This window comes from Typha angustifolia, chromosome 14 (genome assembly GCF_048772165.1).
Source record: "Typha angustifolia cultivar Huaian chromosome 14, ASM4877216v1, whole genome shotgun sequence".
In the NCBI taxonomy this organism is placed as follows: Eukaryota; Viridiplantae; Streptophyta; class Magnoliopsida; order Poales; family Typhaceae; genus Typha; species Typha angustifolia.
In genome coordinates this window covers 13,537,996-13,556,596 of record NC_133252.1, presented here as the reverse complement: position 1 = coordinate 13,556,596, position 18,601 = coordinate 13,537,996, and the positions used below count along the sequence as shown (strand labels likewise).

The following is an 18,601-nucleotide window of genomic DNA, read 5'->3' as shown; positions in this document are numbered from 1 at the left end:
TAGTAAATACAGCAGGAGCCTAAATTTGATAACCATGACCATCCAAATACACAGGGTATAAACCTCGACAAGAACTCCCATTAAGAAAATAATTAGCAGACATACAGCTAAGCATGCTCTCATCAACCAAATTGAAGGACACAAACTATTCGCATTCTCAAAGCCGATCACTACTAATTAAATACTAATTAACTCTGAGATTACTTGCAACCCCTCAGTGTCAGTGGTCCATCGTCCTGGTTCTATATACATGCACTCGCACGCCGCTATGGTCTCCGTATCTCTTTCACGGTGCAGTCAACGGCAACTTGTCCTCGGACACGTAGGACATGAACTCTTCGTCCTGGAGCAGCGCCGCCATGGTCTCCGGCGCGAGGCACACTTCCAAATCCACGCTCCCTCCCCCTTCCCTCCCGGGGAACGCCGACATCTTCCCGTCGAACTTGTTCGCCTTCCCGCTCCGCACCGCCAAGGGTGGGCCCCATCCGAAGTCGTTTCCCTCGTACACGGGGAAACGGTGAGAGCTCCCCATCGTGATTCCCGCCCCGTCCGGGTTCCCCAAAGGGAAGCACCGGGGCGCCGCCTCCCATTCTTCCACCGCGCGCCTCACTGTAGCGTCCCCGTGCGACGCCACGTTCTCGTGCAGAAGTGCTGCCGACGAAGGTAGATCCTTGCCGACCACCTCTCCCACCGCCGCACGCGTCGCCACGCTCTGGATGGCGTTGCCGAAGTAGTCCGCCGCCACGCGTGGGGAGACACGGTGCCGGCAGTTGACCGCCATGCGGAAGGTCGTCGTCGCGTCCGCCGCCAGCCATTTGCGCCCACGTGTTACCGACCGCCACAGCAGCGCGCATAGAGACTGGAACGAGGAGATCTCCGTGGCCGCCCTTCTGGGGTCGTGGGCCAGCTTCCCGTAGATCTCGCCGTTCTGTTCGGCTCCAGTGGCGGGCTTGATCTTGGGCCACCGGTTTGCCCTCGACTTGAGATCCTGCATAGCCTCGCGGCTGAAGTGGAAGAACCGCTCTCGCAGCGGTGTGTTTACCGGGAAGATGTTCTCGGGCCGCCCGCTGCCTGGAAAGCGGAGGACAGCTTTTGAGCCGCCGAAATAGTCCCGGATACAGCTCGGCGGCTTCGGCGCGCCACCGCGGAAGAGGTCGGCCCAGGAATTGACAAAGTTCCAGAAGGAGGTGCCGTCGACGACCGCGTGGTTGACGGCGCAGCCAAGAAAGACGGCTCCGTCGCCGAGCTCGGTGAGCTGGAACGCCGCCAGGGGGCGGAAATGGCCGTCGAAGCTAAGTACACCTTCGTGGGGGAATAAAGACCTCACAATTGGAGGCACGTCGGAGGAGGAGGGGAGGAGGAGAGAAAGATTAAAACTTGGGGCGATAGCGTGGGTGAATTCGGCGCCGGAGTCGTTGCAAGATATCATAATTCGGCCGTCGGGAAGAGTGACGAGGCGCCCGGCGAGGGCGGGGAAGAGAGAGAGGGAGAGGGAAAGGGTGGACTTGAGACGAGAGATAAGGAAGTCAATGGGAATCGGAGGACGCGAGAAAAAGAGGCCTTTTTGGATATAATGGCACGATAACATGGGAAGGTCGGAGACGGATAGTCTTATATCTTCGATAATGGAGGTAGAATCCGGATAAATGGTGCAGTTGGATAGAACAGTGACAGAGGAACCGAGGTAAGAGGAAAGAGATGGGGCCATTTTGCCTTCTCTGTTTCTTGTCCTAATTCTCTGCTGCTCTTCTGGTGCAGTTCTAAACTGGAATTAATAGACAACTAACTAGGAGTGATTATAGGGCATGCAGCAAGCAATCGATGCTGGATTGAAGTGAGCAAGTTGGAGGGAGTTTATATAGGGAGAGGATGGGAGGTCGATGCGTGCACTTGGACAGTTGGCTGTCTGCACTCCGCACTGGGATCTTTCGCTCTTTTTCTAATGAATAGGATGTTAGGTAGAGCGTGAGAATATCTTAATAAATTCAGTCTTTTTCTTATAAAATGATCCTATTACTTACTTTTTACCGTTCACTAGGAACGCTGTAGAAAATAAACGGATAGAAGAAACAATTAATAACTTCCCCCTTCACCAGTATCGGAACTTAACTTGTAATAATAAGTAGGTACTCTTTTATATCAGAGATCATAATTAGGATAGGATAGGACAGGACAGGACAGGATATGGTTGCAGTTGCACATAAATCCATCATAGGTTGGCAGTTTTCATTATTTATTATACATGTATGTATCTAACGCTGTTATTGTTTTATTAACATTGCATCTGGTGCAGATGGTTCAAGAGGATCAAACAAAAAGAAAAATGTAGGTATCAAGTAGGAGGAGGCAGGTCAATGGGGTTTGGTCATCGGCGTATATATTAGTTTTAAAAGAGAGGAGAAGAGAAGAGAAGAGAAGAGATAAGATAAAATAATATAAGATAAGAGATGGTGTGCACTTAGGCGCTTCCAGTCCCTCTCTCTGCACCCGCACCCCCCACCCCCCACCCCCCACCCCCCACCCACGTGCCAACCTTGCATGCTTACCACGTAACACATGAGGAGTTTTACTGCGACGAGGCTCCAAATTGGTCGGCAGCTTATGTTTCACGTGGCTTAAGCCTACCAGTTGCCATGGAGGCTACGACTAGTATATAGTTTTTCCTAACAAAACATTAGAATGTAATTAATTAACCTACCAGAAGGCAGAAGGGTCTTATTGAGAGATCTACCGTACCAACAAACTGCCCATGACTGACGTGGCACCATTTTCCTTCACTAACCCGTTTATCCAATCCGCTGCCACTTCTCCTCGGCACAGAAGACAGAACCTGTCACCACGATGAGGCGGGGGCATTGTGTTCTGTTCTTTGTGGGATGAAGTCCAATCTTAGATTTGATATTTTATGGTCCCAGAAATGTAACGAAATGTAAGATATCAGGTCGCTTTTGTGGACCACTTTATTACACATTGCATGGACTGAAAAATAGAACTAGAGATTAACATAAACAAAAGGATCTACAATTTTCGAAACTCATCAATTAAGGGCTGGTGCATGTAACTAAGATCTACTAATTTAGGGCGCAAACAAGTACCATGCACGTCCTGGTAGGTAGTCTGTAACTTAGCTGTTTCCAGTGTGTGTGGTGTGGTGTGGTTCATGAATCAAGGAGAGAATCATCCAGCTGATGACTGCCGGCCACATTGCTTTATTGAAGCTGGTGATGCGTAATATCTGTACTCATCAAAGCTGCACTCTGGACCTTTAGAAAAGTGTACTAGCTCTCTCTCTCTCTCTCTCTATCTTGCCCAACAATCCTTGTTTGGATTACATCAAAAAATAAAATAAAAAATAAAAAATCCTTGTTTGGATTCTGATTAAGGAGGATGAGCTGGAATTGGATCAGTCAATCTCCTTCAGAACAGTGGTTATGGTCAGATTACTAGATAAATAAACATGCTACCTCCGTACCACGTTGGGTTAGATTATACAGGCATCTAGATCTTAATTAAAGACGTCGTCGCTCTCGTGGTTTAGATCTGGGTTGCTCCATTCGTCTTGGTTTCAGTTCTACTCTTCTCCTAATTGTATTACTTTACCATCTTCCCTGAGGCAAGATATTATGCCGCAAGGGTGTTAAAAAGGTCGGTTACATAATTTAATTCGAGGCCATCATTAGCTTGCAAGCGGACAGATGGTATATATTAGGATACTTATACTCCGAGAGAGAGAGAGAGAGAGAGAGAGAGAGAGAGAGAGAGAGAGAGAGAGATTCTTTTGCTGATGCGTGATCAAGGGGAATCAAATCCTGGGATCTCCTCTCTTGCGCATAGTAATTTAATAAAGGTGACAAGTCCTAGGCTCTTCTTCTTCTATCGCGATTCTTAGCCCAGTTGTCTACCCTCTACACCAAAGAATAATAAGACTTTCAAGTCATCAGATGGCAAGTATGCAAACTTGCTCCTCCTTTTGGTCTTATTTATCTTAAATTTTACGCAGGAATTATTCTCTAATGTATGGTCCAGATTTCGCCAATTAATCTAATGTCTCATTACCTTAACGCAATACCCAGAAATCATCTGTCCATATGCTATATGGATATCCATGCACTCAATATTGGCATCCCAGTGGTTACGCCAATTTATAGTAATTACGACATTTCTCTATCCGAATAACCAACAACTATTTAGCTCCCAATGCCATCGATCGCCATAAGAAAGTCCATGACATGACATAACCAACAACCATAAATGTAGCTTGGGACCGATCTATGCAGGATAGGGTGGACGTATTTCTCCACAAGTTAAACCGGAATGATGTTTTGGCTACTATTAAGCAAGGAGATCACTTTGGCCCATTTCTTGCCTTCCGGTTGATCCGCAACTGTGGAATATGAAACATTCAGATGAGGAAGGGATTAAAATGTAGGAAAACCAAGGAAGCGCACAAGAAATTGTGTCTGGTTTGATGAGAATTTTCTAGCTGAAGTGTTAAAATTTGGGGGCAGAGAGGGTCTGCAAGTGACTCCTAATTTTTACTTCGGGGGAAACAAAAAAAAAAAAAAAAAATATATATATATATATATATAAAGGCCTTATTCACTTTAAGTTTAGATAATCTCCTAAATTAGTTCAGAATCCTTTTGAACCGATTCAGTAATTAAATATTTTTTTAAAAAATATTTAATTAACTTCATTTTTTTAATAAATTAAAGTTGAAAATACATATATTTATGCTGTACTAAGCATGACAAGGCAATCGTTGTAAGCAATGGACCAGGATGCACTGCATCAAAGGATGGACGTAGGAAAGGCACATTTGATCTCAATATAAAGAGAGGCTGCTGATTATTTAGAAGAGTTGACACGAGAAATGACCCCACCGTATTATATCTGCAATAGCTCCACTCACAACGTAAGGTTGCTGGTCGTTTGTTGCGACGTGGGAAAGAAACCAATCTAATCCATGGAATATGGAGGTCTCCTCTCAAAACTCTAGCAGCCAATACATGGATATCCCATAAAGTTCTTGATACTTGCCATGCTAAAGCGAGCAGACCAACCTGTAAAGGCCATTCCACATGAAGAGTCTACATTATCTAACTATAAGAAAGCAAGTAATATGGAAGATTAAATGAAAACGGCATTCAAAAGGGAGATTTCCTCATGGGGCCATCTTTCCTACAACAGAGATTATATTGGCTGATCCACATATAAGGCGGGATAGGTACCGGATCGTGCTCTGCTGCATTATTGGAGCACCCCAATTGATGGAGAATTTAGAATTATACAGAGAGATCAGAGATGTTTGTAACCAAAGGTATGGGATTGGGTGGACATGAAGGGGAAACACACGAGAACAACTGAGTTATGGGCAAAGATAAAGTGCCTGCTCAGTGGTAAAGAGAACCTTATGTGTAATTATATTAAGTGCAATTATTATACATTGTACTAATATACAACTAAACACCAGAATAACTTATATAAATATAAACTCTCTTATTTTAATATAAAAAATTATAATACTTATTCTACGAATGATCGAGGTTAATGAATAGAATGGACAATAACCAGGAGAAGGAACCTAGCTAAGAATTGTCTTGCCACCAAATATAAGATCGCAAATCAGGTGATGAACCAGGAGAAGGAACCTAGAAGATGAACTATACTGAATGCAAAAATATGGCACCATATAGCACCTGTGAAAGCACTATATAGTTGCAATAGTAATATCATAATTATCAATGAACCTCTTCAGACAAAGAAGGGCAATGAAAAAGATACAACATAACTGTTTATATACCAAAAGAAAGCTGGATATTTAAAGAAAAGTAATGCACCACAAAATGATAAGATCATTGTAAAATCAATTGCAACAAATAAATAAGAGAGAAAAAAAAAACTTAGCTTCAGGAACCAGAAAGAAAAATAAAAAGGCAGACATCTCAAACAATCTTTGGCTTGGAAGTGTTCTTTTCCAGAGAGAGTCCAGATCAAACCTGCAAGGTTTACCAGATAGACTGACATGGCCTCCTACAGGATAATGGGCCTTACTTCTTTACCAGTCAAAACTTAGTTCTCTAACGAGCCATTGTTAAAGCAATTTCATGTTTACAAGAGGTAGCTAAGGCTTGGTTACCTGGAAACTGTAAACTACACAGAAAACAATTTTTAAGACAATTTTTGCCTCAAACGGTGGTCTTCTTGTGTTGGCAGTTAAGTTTCAATAGACATGTTGCAGAAATATCTGCAGAAGAAGAAAACAGAGGATCTTTCATTTAATAGAAAAGGCTTTTCTTAAGAGTTCACAGAGAACCAAACATAATATATTTAGTTGGAAAGGGATGAGGATCTAAGTTCTCTGTACAGTCTGAGATAAATGAAAAGGCTAGTCATTAGTCATTGTGAAAGTGCCCATGAAGCCATGGGTACAGCCCCAACAATTACCTAGGAGACCGTGGTTCACAAGAACTGCGTTTAGATTAAACATTGACACTAGAATTATGTTGTGAGGGAAACTTACATGGACGACAGAATAAAACCAAAAAAAAGAACGAAAAAAGGCACTTATGACCAAAAGCCTCAGAGAGCCTTTCAATGAACATGGACGCACTCAGAGATGCACCTTCGCTTAATGTATCCCACCAAGATTGTCAGGCTCAATACAGAATGAGTTAGGAGCTAACTTAAACAGCCAGATATTGTGTACAGTTTTACCTCTGCTGATTCTCAAGGCACTTAGATGAACTGGAGTGAAGAAATATGGAAAGAAAATATCGACTTTTTGGGGTCAAAATATTGAGCTCCTCCAGGACCAATTGACAATACGCATAACCCAGTGGATCTTCAACAAATTCAGACCCTATAGAATAATCAAATCCTCGAAAATTCTCTCCATGTAAAATTATTTGTTTTCACATAAAGTGGTGTCTTATCTTCCATTCTACCTAATTGTATTACAGGTGGGCTCTGAATGGTTACCTAAGTCAAACATAATTCCTTCCTCCAAACACCCTATCCTCCATCTTATGTGCTTCCTCAATATTTTCTTCTTTGATCACTTTGTTGATACTACCTCTGAGTTGCAGATTAATCAAACAATAACTCATTCTAAAATCACCTACAACAGCCTCGAGTTAGTCTATGCTCTTCATGCATTGATGAATTTTTATTTGGTCTTGACAAGAGTAGCTCCAGCAGTTGTCAAAACTTCAACAATATAGCATATTTAGAATACCGCATCTAATGCGATCACAAAGAAAAACCAGATCAAAAGAGAGAGCACCAATTTAGAAGTTGAGAAAATGTGAACTCTAATACCAGGAAAAGAACAACAACATTTGCCTGGGATCATACTATTGCTCTCCACATAAATAGAAAGAATTTGATCCACACAAAATTGACAGGATGAGCAACCATAAGAAAGCAGGGATCCAAACTCAAGAAGTAGCTTATAATCTCCATTGCATAATAAGCATGAAAGCTTACATAACAACAAGCACATCATAAACACTTATCTGTTAATCACTAATTGAAAACACATCGTCAGAATAGACCAACATATACACATACTAGGAGACATCAAACTCATAAAACAGAGACCTTATTCATCCATACCTCCTCCAGGACTTGACCTTACTCATTCAGGAGAGAAGTTCCAAGTCAGTAGTCAGCACGATAGTCACTGTAATCATCCCTCGTAGCCAGATCACTCTCCACCCTTTCTGCTACCTTCTCCTCCTCATACTTGATCCCTTCTTCCAGGGCAAGACCTCCGAGAGCCCCGGCTACCGCCCCAACTGCAAGACCTGTACCCATTCCAAATCTTCCTCCTTTTGCTCTCTGATCATAGGATGAAGACAAAGGCACCGAAGCGTAGTCCACTGGCGCCGACGGGCCACTGTACCCCGACGCCCGGTCATAGTATGGTGATCTAGTCGGGGCCGCTGCTGGTGCTGGTGCTGGTGCCGGCGCCGGTGGCGCAGAATAATAGGGCGGCGCAGCAGATGAATAGTATCCAGAATAGGGATCGGAATAGCTCCCGTAGGGGTTATAAGGAGCGTGAGGCAAAGGAGGTGGAGGAGGGGAGTAGGTACGGTAGTCTCGAGTGGGATGCGGCGGTGCGGTGGAGTAGTAATAGCCGGAGGGAGGGGGGGCGAATTGGTAATTTGGCTCAGGAGGAGGGGCAGGCCGCTCGCGGATAGCGAGCTTGATCCGGATCTTGCCCTGGGGTCGACCAGAGGGGCGGCGGAGCTCGAGGGTCTTGATCGGATTTGTGGATCCACTGGAGAAAGATGCCTCGAGATCGATGAGGTCCTTGAGGGGAAATCGAGCGGTGCCGACGAGGGGCTTGGGGGTCTCGGAGGGCTTGGAGTGGAAAACGTCGATGGTAAGGGAGAGGGAAGGGTCGTTAGAGGAGAAGGGGAGGGGAAGGTTGAGGCGCTCGTTCCAAACAGGGCGGGTGGATCCGGCGTCGTCGGGTTTGGTGGCGGCGCGACGCTCGGGATCGAGGTAGGCGACAGCGTAGGGCTTGAGGTCGCCGTGGCGCCAGTTAACGTTCTTGAGATGCTTTGCGGAGACGACAGTGATCTCGAGATCAACGGGCTTCATAGTCGTCGCCGTCGGAGGAGGGTGATGGTGGAGATGCGGAGGAGAGGCCATTGAGAGGGATTTTGAGAAAGATAAAAAAAAGTTGTGTGCGGAAGATAGAGAAAACGACGAGCAGAGGAGGTAATTAATTTATTGATTGTCGCATTACTAATGCATTTGCCCTGATTTAGTTGATATTTTACGTGTCTACCTTAAAGTGCAACATGTCGACCCAGTCTTCTTTTGGTGTGGGCCGCCGGTAAGTGAATAAAACTAGGCTGGGCTAAACGACCATGGAAGTTTAAATATTTTGGCCCAATAAATCTAACCATTTGAACCACTTCTCTCTTTTTGGCGGACTTCGCTTGTATATTTTCGAGGTCTTAATCTCCGAACTTTTAGTCGGCCCGAGAAAGGAATTGAGATTTTTTTTTTTTCTTCTTGTTTGTGGAATTAGGAAGGGCAGAAAAGTGTCAGGACTTTAGCCCAGACTTGATCCTTTAGCAGGCATAACAAAGCAGTTTAGTCCCATTTAAAGAGGTGTGTATGATGAATGCAGAATGCTGTCATCGAGATGAGCGAACAAACCCAATATATTGTCACTCTGTGACCAGGATTTGAATTTGTAAACTGAAGTGAAACCCATTCACATCAATAACAATAATTTTGTAGGCCCCCCCCCCATGACTCTGCATCAACAATTGAAAACTGGGCAAAGATGTTTCGGATGAATTTAACCTAAGCTTTACTCAGTCAGCCAGAACCTTTACAATTTATAAAATCAATATTTTCTCTGTGAATTCTGGAATAAATGGCATGCCAATGGAAACTAAACAAATTCTATACATCAATCTAAGCAACTTCTGTTAGAAACAAAAACCACAATCAATAGCAAACCTTCCCCAGAACATCTATTGAGTGAGAAAAACACAGCAGTTGTGGGTTGACCAGAATGAGATTGCATTAGAGCGCAAACCTCCTGCCAAGAAGAAAAGCAAAACAAAGCAGCACGCTCCCTACGCAGGTATTACCCTGGTCAGGTTCAAAGGGACTCTCTCAGCCCACACCAGCCTTTGTGTAGTCATCAGAGCTAGAAAGACTGATGGAGCACCCCCGGTGCCGATTAAAATTAGCATCCGAACAATTGAAACGTTCATACACTACCCCTACAACTTTTTTCTACTCCGACCATAGGTGGTAGCTTAATTCCAAACAAATGCTAGAGAATGCATGAAAAGCATTAGAAAGGAATAAATAAAGCAAAAGCAGAGTATCTAATATAGGTCGGAGTCATCTACAAATGCCACTAACCCCTCTCCTCTTTTATAAGAGCAAATGAAAAAGGTAATCGACAAATTAGAGTGCAGGTTACTTCCCAGCCACGGTGACAGTTAGCCAGTTGCAACACTGGTGCACTTGGGAGTCAGCTACATGTAACCTTCACTGGAGACTTTCCTGAGCAAGCACAAACAAGGAAAAGAGAACATGCAATTGCACACTCCCTTCGCAGGTATTATCCTGTTCAGGTTCAAAGGGACTTTCTCAGCCTGTCCTGCCACATTTAGGCCAGATGACCCAGGTTGTAGCAGATACAGGCACCCCTGGTGCAATTTTTCATTACTAACAAACCCAGGAAGAATCAAAAGGAATCACAGAAGAGTAATATTGCATAAAAGTACTTTATTACAGATGACAGAATAAACAGACGATTGACAAACAAGAGAGTAAGGTAGAAGGTTTTTTTATTTTAAGTCATAACTTCTTACCAAAGGCCCATTCTAAGGAGTATTATCTCAGAACTTCTAGTGCTTCTTGACAGTCCAGTTCTTTTCTGCTCCCAAGATTTATATACCTAAATATACCTGCATGAAAGATGATAGTAACTGGATTTCAGAGAAGTTACTCTCTTGCATGAGAAGAAAAGGTAATAAGAACTTTTAAGAATGTATTACAGTAGTAAGTATTCAACTAGCTCAGTACAGAGTTACAGAAAGTAAGTATTCAACTAGTTCGGTACAGAGTTACAGTAGTAAGTATTCAACTAGCTCGGTAGAGTTACAGAAAGTAAGTATTCAACTAGCTCGGTACAGAGTTACAGTAGTAAGTATTATCCCTCTCTCTCTCTCTCTCTCTCTCTCTCTCTCTCTCTCTCTCTCTCTCTCTCTCTCTCTCTCTCTCTCTCTCTATATATATATATATATATATATATATATTATTAGGATGCAAATCATACTCCAAAATAACAGAAAGCATGACAGCTTGATATGTCATTACCACAAATCATAACAATTTCAACTACCATTACCACAAAAAAAAGTCGCAATGTGTCAAAACTATATATAAGAACAAATTAAAGCAAATTGACTTTACTGTATTCAGTTGAACAAATTGTTTCTAAGCTGCACATCAGTTATTCCTCCAAGGTCAACTGCTGCCTCTAATCGGATGACTTCAGAATGGATATAAAAGAAGACAGGCATCATAGCCATTAAATTGTCTTAAGGAATCAGGACATATTTCAACGACTTGTTCTTACTACATGCTAACCCAATACAAGTAATGTCAAGTCAGAGTTTATATGGAATCTGCACACTTTAATCAATCTAATCATATTAAAATAAAAATATAATCTGCTTCCATAACACAGAAATGACACAAAGTTTCAGGTGTTGACATGGTATAAGGCAGGTGGCACACTTCAAAGTTCAAACACACCGCAGGACATAACCTGGAATGCCTTTGTGTGTGTGAGGTGGTGCAGGTGCTCCTGTACCATGTCAGTACTGAGCCAGCACCTAAATTCAGGCACATAGATGTCAACTAGTTGAGCTTTCATCCTGCAAAGGTTCTAGCAAATAGCAAGGACTAATTCTTGAGATACTCTCATATACAGATCAATGAAGAAGCATACACGCAGAGAAAAATAAGAGTTCAACAACTAACCTTCACGTATGAGCAGCATAATTCTCGGGAAGATAGATTTCTCCTCCAACTTCACCATGTTGCTCCCCACTGACAGTTTTCTTAGCAGCCATAAATTCAGCACTCATGGCATCCATTCCATGTTTCACAGCTTCCTCCACTGTACCATATCCATGCTCCTCAGCATATTTCCTGACATCCTCTGTAATTTTCATAGAACAGAATTTTGGCCCACACATCGAACAGAAATGTGCAACTTTTGCACCATCAGATGGCATGGTCTCATCATGGAAAGACATAGCGGTCATAGGATCTAAAGATAAAGCAAATTGGTCCATCCATCTAAACTCAAATCTTGCCTTGCTTAGTGCATCATCCCATGCTTGCGCATAGGGGTGCCCTTTCGCTAAATCAGCTGCATGGGCAGCTATCTTGTATGATATAACACCTGCCTTCACATCATCCCTATTGGGCAAGCCAAGATGTTCCTTTGGAGTTACATAACAAAGGAGTGCAGTACCAAGAGCTCCAATGTTAGCAGCACCGATGGCCGAGGTGATGTGATCATACCCAGGTGCAATATCAGTTGTTAGGGGACCAAGCGTATAGAAAGGTGCCTCATGACACCATTCCAACTGTTTCTCCATATTCTCTGGAATTTTGTGCATTGGAATATGTCCAGGTCCTTCATTCATTACCTACAGGATGGAAAATTAACCGTAAGAGAGACCTATGAGAAAGGTACTGCCTACTTCACATCTTCAGGTGCTTCACAAATGAACAATGTTATAATAAGGTCGGAACTTTTAGCATTTGCAAATGTATAGGTCATTCATATAAAGAAAGGACTTCACAAAACTCGTGATAATGTCAAGATATCAAAGATCTTATTGAAGGAATCAATAGAGATTGGATTAGGTTTGCTAGCATTAAGAGTATTGTTTTCTTGTGTTGCAAGAAGGAATTTTGTCCCTTTGAAAGCAACTAAATTAGAAAATGTTGAAGATTCTGAAAATCATTGAAAATGCTATTGGTTTTCATATCAGCAAAATGATCAAGAATCTCCCTATCATTGAAAAGAAATCATACAAAAATGGATCACTATTCTGGGGCTAGGAAATACACTGTCACTTGAATCTTGAGAAGAAGAAAGAAATAGAAAGATTTCCACTCTATGTAGTTGGACATAATAATTTAATTCCCTTAAAACTGATTCCATAGCATGATTACACATAACGTAGCCAGCAGATTAAGTGGTTGTATCCACGTATCTATTTATATCATTATGAATGTAATGATACTATGATCTAGATAAAGGAACAAAAGCTCACTAAAGTTTATCATTTTTGTCCTAAGGAAATAATGCCAGGATCTACTTTGTATATATTATATTCACCTGAACATCCTTTTCCCATGCTCGGCGTGTCAATTCCCCCTGTGTCAGAAGTTCTGCAAACTGAGCACTGTCGTTGGCATCATAAATTGAACCAGGCCTCAAACCATCCCCGATGGATAATGCTACATCATATTGATTACATATGTCAAGTATTTCATCCCAGTGCTCATAAGCAAAATTCTCCTTGTGATAAGCCAAGCACCATTTGGCATGGATTGAACCTCCACGTGAAACAATTCCAGTCATCCTTTTAGCTGTAAGAGGGATGTAACGAAGCAGGACTCCTGCATGAATTGTGAAGTAATCCACGCCCTGCTCAGCTTGTTCAATGAGAGTATCTCTGAAAATTTCCCAGGTAAGGTTTTCAGCAATGCCATTTACTTTCTCAAGTGCTTGATAGATAGGTACAGTGCCAACTGGTACAGAAGAATTGCGAAGAATCCATTCTCGAGTCTCATGGATATGGCGACCGGTGGAAAGATCCATGATAGTATCAGCACCCCACATTGTTGCCCACTGAAGCTTGTGCACCTCTTCCTCAATAGAGCTCACAACAGCTGAGTTTCCAATATTAGCATTCACTTTGACCAGGAAGTTTCTTCCAACTATCATGGGCTCCAACTCCAAGTGCTTTTTGTTGGAAGGGATTATAGCACGTCCACGGGCAACCTCTGACCGCACAAATTCTGGGCTAAGTTTCTCACGTGTGGCACAGAACAACATCTCTTCTGTTATAATGCCTTGTTTAGCATAAAACATTTGTGTGTATCTTGGACCACCTAATTGCTCCCGCCTGTGAACCCAGTCTTTTCTTATCTTGGGAAGACCTGCCAATAGATTAGATCATTGAGATACCACACTTCAAGAGGTAATAAAACTAAATAGTACAAAGAATCTTTAATCAATTTAAAGATCAGAAGAAGAAAAAAAAAGAGTTCTGTCCCAACAAACTTAGACAACAATCATCTATTATAAATTTGGAATTCACCGATCATAATTAGCACATCTCAAGTAACAAAGTAAATAAGTAAATAAATTGGAGTGCGTTTGTAGGAGAAAATCCTAATTCATATAAGTGGAAATTATCAACTCATGTAGATGTCAACAAAGATATAGAGCAAGATGTGAACAGGATTATGTGAAGGGAACAGGCCTGGACTTCTTTCAAGAGAGCTCCATTAGTAGAAGCCTATTGATCCTTTTGTTCGGACAGATTCAGATAGATGGATGTTAAAGCATCAAGCTAACTGAAGTTTCCTTATAAGTTACAAGTAGATGTGACATATGAAACTCTCATAAATAGATATGACACAAGAAATTCTCAAACCTAACAGGACACAAAGTATCAAATTCCCGAGAACTAGCACCCTTTCTTCAGCAAGATTAATTGAAAGACTGAAACCACGCTAAGACACTTATGATCAATCACAACCATGTTTTAGGACACAATTGTTACGAAGTTTTCTCACCGCTGAGCAGCTTGAATTGATTATATGGTTATACTTTATATCATTATGTTCTTAGAAATGTATCAGGTAAAGCACCAGGAAAAATTATCACCACAGCCAAAGTTTCAAAAAAAAAAAACAAGACATCAGTTAAGAGCACAGGAATGTTCAAATGAAGATAATCAGGGAAATTTATATAAATTGCAAATTTAATAAGATTACTGCACTAACCCAAAGTTGGATTTATGTTTTGTGGGCCACTGGTATCATATGTATCAAAGCTCTTCTCCTCTCCAGATAAATGGACCCTACGAAATGGAACCTTGAGGACATGGCCAGAGTCCTCGTGAACAACTTCGCTGTAGAGTGCAGACAATAATCAGGTAGCATCATCAACTATAATTATACTACATAAAGAAAAGACTCACTAATCTAGAGCACATAGTTAACAGTTATACTGTGAATATAAATAAGTGAGAATTTCCGACTATATACCTGCATTCTTTTGTACTCTGTGGAAAGCATTGTTCAAAAGAAGGAAGAGGAAGAAACTCAGGAGCAGAAGGATCAACGGTTTGTTTCTTCTTCTTAGCTTTTGTTGACTCAGCAGCTGACGGTTCGATGACTAGAGAGGCTTTAGGCCTAGAGCTAATGAAAATAATTTCTTTGTCCCATGAATCCGAAACACCAGTTGCTTCAAATCCAGGTAAAAAGGCAGTTTTCGGACGCTTGAAGGAGGCACGAGTACCCATCTTAGTCACCATCGACGTAAATGAGGGTTGTACAGTTGCCATTTTGGTGATCTAGAAAAAATAATAATGCCGAATGATGCATAAATTATATAAACTATATGTATCAAGCATGTCGATCTATGTATACAAAATATGACTGGATAAAAATTCTTGAGAGAGCTTAAAAGGAAGAGAATTATGTCGCACACGCATGTCAACTTTGAATAATTCTTCAACACATTACAGAAATAATGAGCTGAAAAAGGGGATTTTTTTTTAAAGAAACCTCACCCAGTAATTTGAGAAGCAATCAAATTATTAGTAGTTTTTACTTGCGAAAACTTTCATATAGAGCATTTGCCTCCTCCAAGTTTGACATGATAAAATAATTTCTTCCGAGATCGTTCTTTGTGGCGCCAATGTGTCCTTCCACAACTTCATATGGACCACGAAAGGGGGAGAAAAAACTAGTTCGATATCACATTATCCTTGTTCAGAGTTTTCGATTCACCAGTGTAACCTGAAACCTTACCTCTGAGCATAAAATTTACTGTAACTTCTTCAATGAGAGCCTCATCTACGCCAAAAAGACGATCGCGTCCTTATTGAGTTATCTCCATAGTTTAATCATCATTTGCGTATTATTTCTTATATAAATGCATCAATCAAAATACGATAACTGATGAGAGCGCACCGTCTTCATATTAGAGAACAGCAAATCGTTGCAACACGTATTCTACATCAGAAATGTATGACCTAATAGAAGTTTTTTATAGAAAAAAGGAAGAGAAAAGATACAGAGAAGACTATGATCGCAGAGAGATGGATGGCGTCCAGATAAAAGGTACCTATGCTCTTTCTCCCCGATCAATCTTATCGCAACCGGATAGCCCTCGAACGAGTGAGTGAACAGGGAGGAAGACGGAGGTATTTATAGGCCTTCGCTCTTCCACACTCACGATTCTCCCGATGGGAAGCTCTTATTGTCACCCGTGGTTTTCCTTATTCCGGCTTCGTTTCTTACGCCCGCTGGTTCATACACCCTGAGCGGCTGGATCGATGGGTAGGTTGTTCATTGGACGGTCGAGATGACGTGGAGGATAAGAGTACCGAAGATGAGGAGTAAGTGTATCAAAAGATGCCCACTCGGAGGAGATATTTTTGGTGTCTGTTCATTGTTTTGTTTTATTAGGGAGAGGTGGAAAATTTTTTATATCCCAAATTCCCAACGGAAGAGGTTTGAAATAAATATCAAATTTCGTATTCTATTACAAGTTCTTTTTAAGTCATTTGATTGTCAACGTCGTCTTCTCTCTTCCCTCCTCTCGTTCCTTCATTGTTCTTTTTGCCACAGGGTCGTCTGAGTGGAGATAGCTCAACGGATTTGAAGTTTTTTTAAAAAAAAATTATTATTATTATTAGCTATTTTCTCTCTTTCTCGTCAGTTTATGTCGAGGAGGCTCTTTCTCCTCCCTCCCGTTCCAACAAGGATATATATATCCTTCTAAATATGAAATTATTTTCATATCCACTGTGCTCTGCAATTCTCCTTCCACCAATATGAGACTAGATCCGCCGCTCTCCTTCAAATCTTATTTGAAAAAGATTTTATGATCACCAAACTGCTCTCATTGTCTCATGTAGTCAGGCTTTTTTTGGAAGATCTATCCCTTCGTTATGAGTCAAGAAGACAAACAAATCCCTGAATCAAATTCCAGGGTTTGGCTCCAAAAGTTGCACCGTGTCGTGATAATCTTGTCATGATGGTTTTAAAGAGATTAGAAGATCTATCCAACGATTTATATTATCTTTTTTTTTTCACTTTTCTCTATATTTTTTCTCATATTATATATAATATGTGGAGTCGAAGACAATGGGGAATTGGGCATAGGATCAAAATTTGAATCCGAAAATAAATTGGGTAGGTTGGGCCGGTCGGGTCCGCAGATAGAAGACCATATAAGAACCTCGATCCAACTATGTTTGGTTTTTTTCTTTTCGGCCTAGTATGATTCTACCCCATAAAGAAAGGGTTCATTTGTTTGGTTTTGTTTATCGAGCAGGCATTATTTGCTCGTATCTACCAGCAAAGAAACGTGAAAAACTTCGCCAACAATAATTTTCTCTTCTCCATTTTCCGTAACTCTAGTTTGTCATATTGTGTGTAGTTTGTCTGAAAAGGTAAGCAGTGCCACTGGATGGATAATTTTACTTGGTCGCCACTACGCTTTAATTTGTTCAGGCTTGGCTGCTCTTGGTTAGTGGATTTTGGGAAGTCTTGCATCAAATTAAAGCTTGAAGCTTACTTATTAAGATTGAGTTTTATTCTCAAAGTAAACAGAGCCTAAGTGTAAAGTGCAACTTGTACCGGGGTGATTGATCTCTAACATTTTTTTTTCAAAAATTAAGCACCTCATGAATAAATATGAGCTAGATCTAGGTTTAATTGTCGTCAAACTCTAGTCAACATATTATATCAAAATTTATGTTTTCAAATTATGTGTATTATTAAACTATTGTTATAAACTAAATATTATTGAAATATTGTTCTAAATCACAGCTTTGCAAAGCTATTTCTCTAAATCATCACAAGAATTTTTAATTGAATCAAATTAAATCGTTGAGCTAAACCTTCAAATTATTAAATAATTTATTCTGTAATATTTATCTAAGATTAGAGTTAGACCGTTACCTATTAAAAAGAGTTGGTTTGGCATCCATCCTGACACCATGGTTTTTTTTTTTTTTTTGAGTAAAAGAGCTAGTGTTAGCTATTGATAATTGGCTCAGATGGGAAGCTTCCCATCTCGACCAAAACGTACAGTTCATGAGGGATTGGTTCACCCGCTTGGATTATTCCGATTTGGGTTGCACCCAATCCCCGCTGCACTGCCCAATCTACGGGCCTATTACAATTCCTTCACACATAAGCTACAGTGCACACAGCTAATCCATTCATCTGGGCTTTATAGTCACGTATTATACTTTGGATTTGCCATGGGCATGGGCTATCCTCTCTCATGATCTTCATCAGCATCTTTGAGTCCGACTCCACCTCCACCGGCTGTTCTGCTCGTAGCAAGCTCAGCCTTATTCTTAGGGCTCATGCCTTCACGTGTAAGGGTGACATTGCCGAGGTGGGCTCCCACCTGGCCATCACTAGCCTACCCCTGTCGTCTCAGATGACCGCCCCAACACCTGCTTGACAAGCCCTTATGCGGAAGGCCCCATCAATATTTAGCTTCACTCGTCCTTCTCATGGTCTGCACCACTCGACCATCTCTTGCGTTCCTTTCGTTGCTCTGCTGATCTTGGGCGAGGCATACTCATCAGCCATGCAAAGACTACATCTCGTCACTGCGCATGCTGCCTCCAAGCTCTCACCAAAGGCAGCTCAGTTGCGTTGCTTCCAGATGCCCCAACAGGTGGTTGCTACTAAGGCTCTGATATAGTCATCACTCATCGATCTCCTTCCTCATGCCATGGTGATCCATTCCGAGCTCACAGAAGCACCC

At 41.6% G+C, this 18,601-nt stretch overlaps 2 protein-coding genes across 5 annotated transcripts; both read right to left on the bottom strand.

Moving 5' to 3' along the window:
- Window positions 1–58: 58 nt before the first annotated feature.
- On the bottom strand, window positions 59–8,719 carry LOC140776443 (uncharacterized). Its single transcript, XM_073120153.1, has 2 exons — window positions 7,666–8,719; window positions 59–1,771 (listed from the first exon to the last, which is right to left on the bottom strand). The coding sequence occupies exons 1-2, from the start codon at window positions 8,659–8,661 to the stop codon at window positions 287–289; spliced, it is 2,481 nt and encodes an 826-aa protein (XP_072976254.1). The 5' UTR covers window positions 8,662–8,719; the 3' UTR covers window positions 59–286.
- A 622-nt stretch (window positions 8,720–9,341) lies between these two features.
- On the bottom strand, window positions 9,342–16,093 carry LOC140775734 (phosphomethylpyrimidine synthase, chloroplastic). Of its 4 annotated transcripts, XR_012106799.1 has the most exons (8): window positions 15,935–16,093; window positions 14,851–15,158; window positions 14,587–14,714; window positions 12,908–13,734; window positions 11,533–12,209; window positions 11,318–11,437; window positions 10,356–10,451; window positions 9,342–10,190 (listed from the first exon to the last, which is right to left on the bottom strand). XR_012106799.1 is itself a non-coding variant. In XM_073119141.1 (6 exons), exons 2-5 carry the CDS (start codon window positions 15,147–15,149, stop codon window positions 11,535–11,537), a joined length of 1,929 nt encoding a protein of 642 aa, XP_072975242.1. In that variant the 5' UTR covers window positions 15,150–15,158; window positions 15,935–16,093; the 3' UTR covers window positions 10,226–10,451; window positions 11,533–11,534. The 4 variants fall into 4 exon arrangements, 1 of the variants encoding a protein (XP_072975242.1); XR_012106797.1 differs by lacking the exon at window positions 11,318–11,437; XR_012106798.1 differs by lacking the exon at window positions 9,342–10,190 and having other exon boundaries at window positions 10,226–10,451.
- Window positions 16,094–18,601: the final 2,508 nt, after the last annotated feature.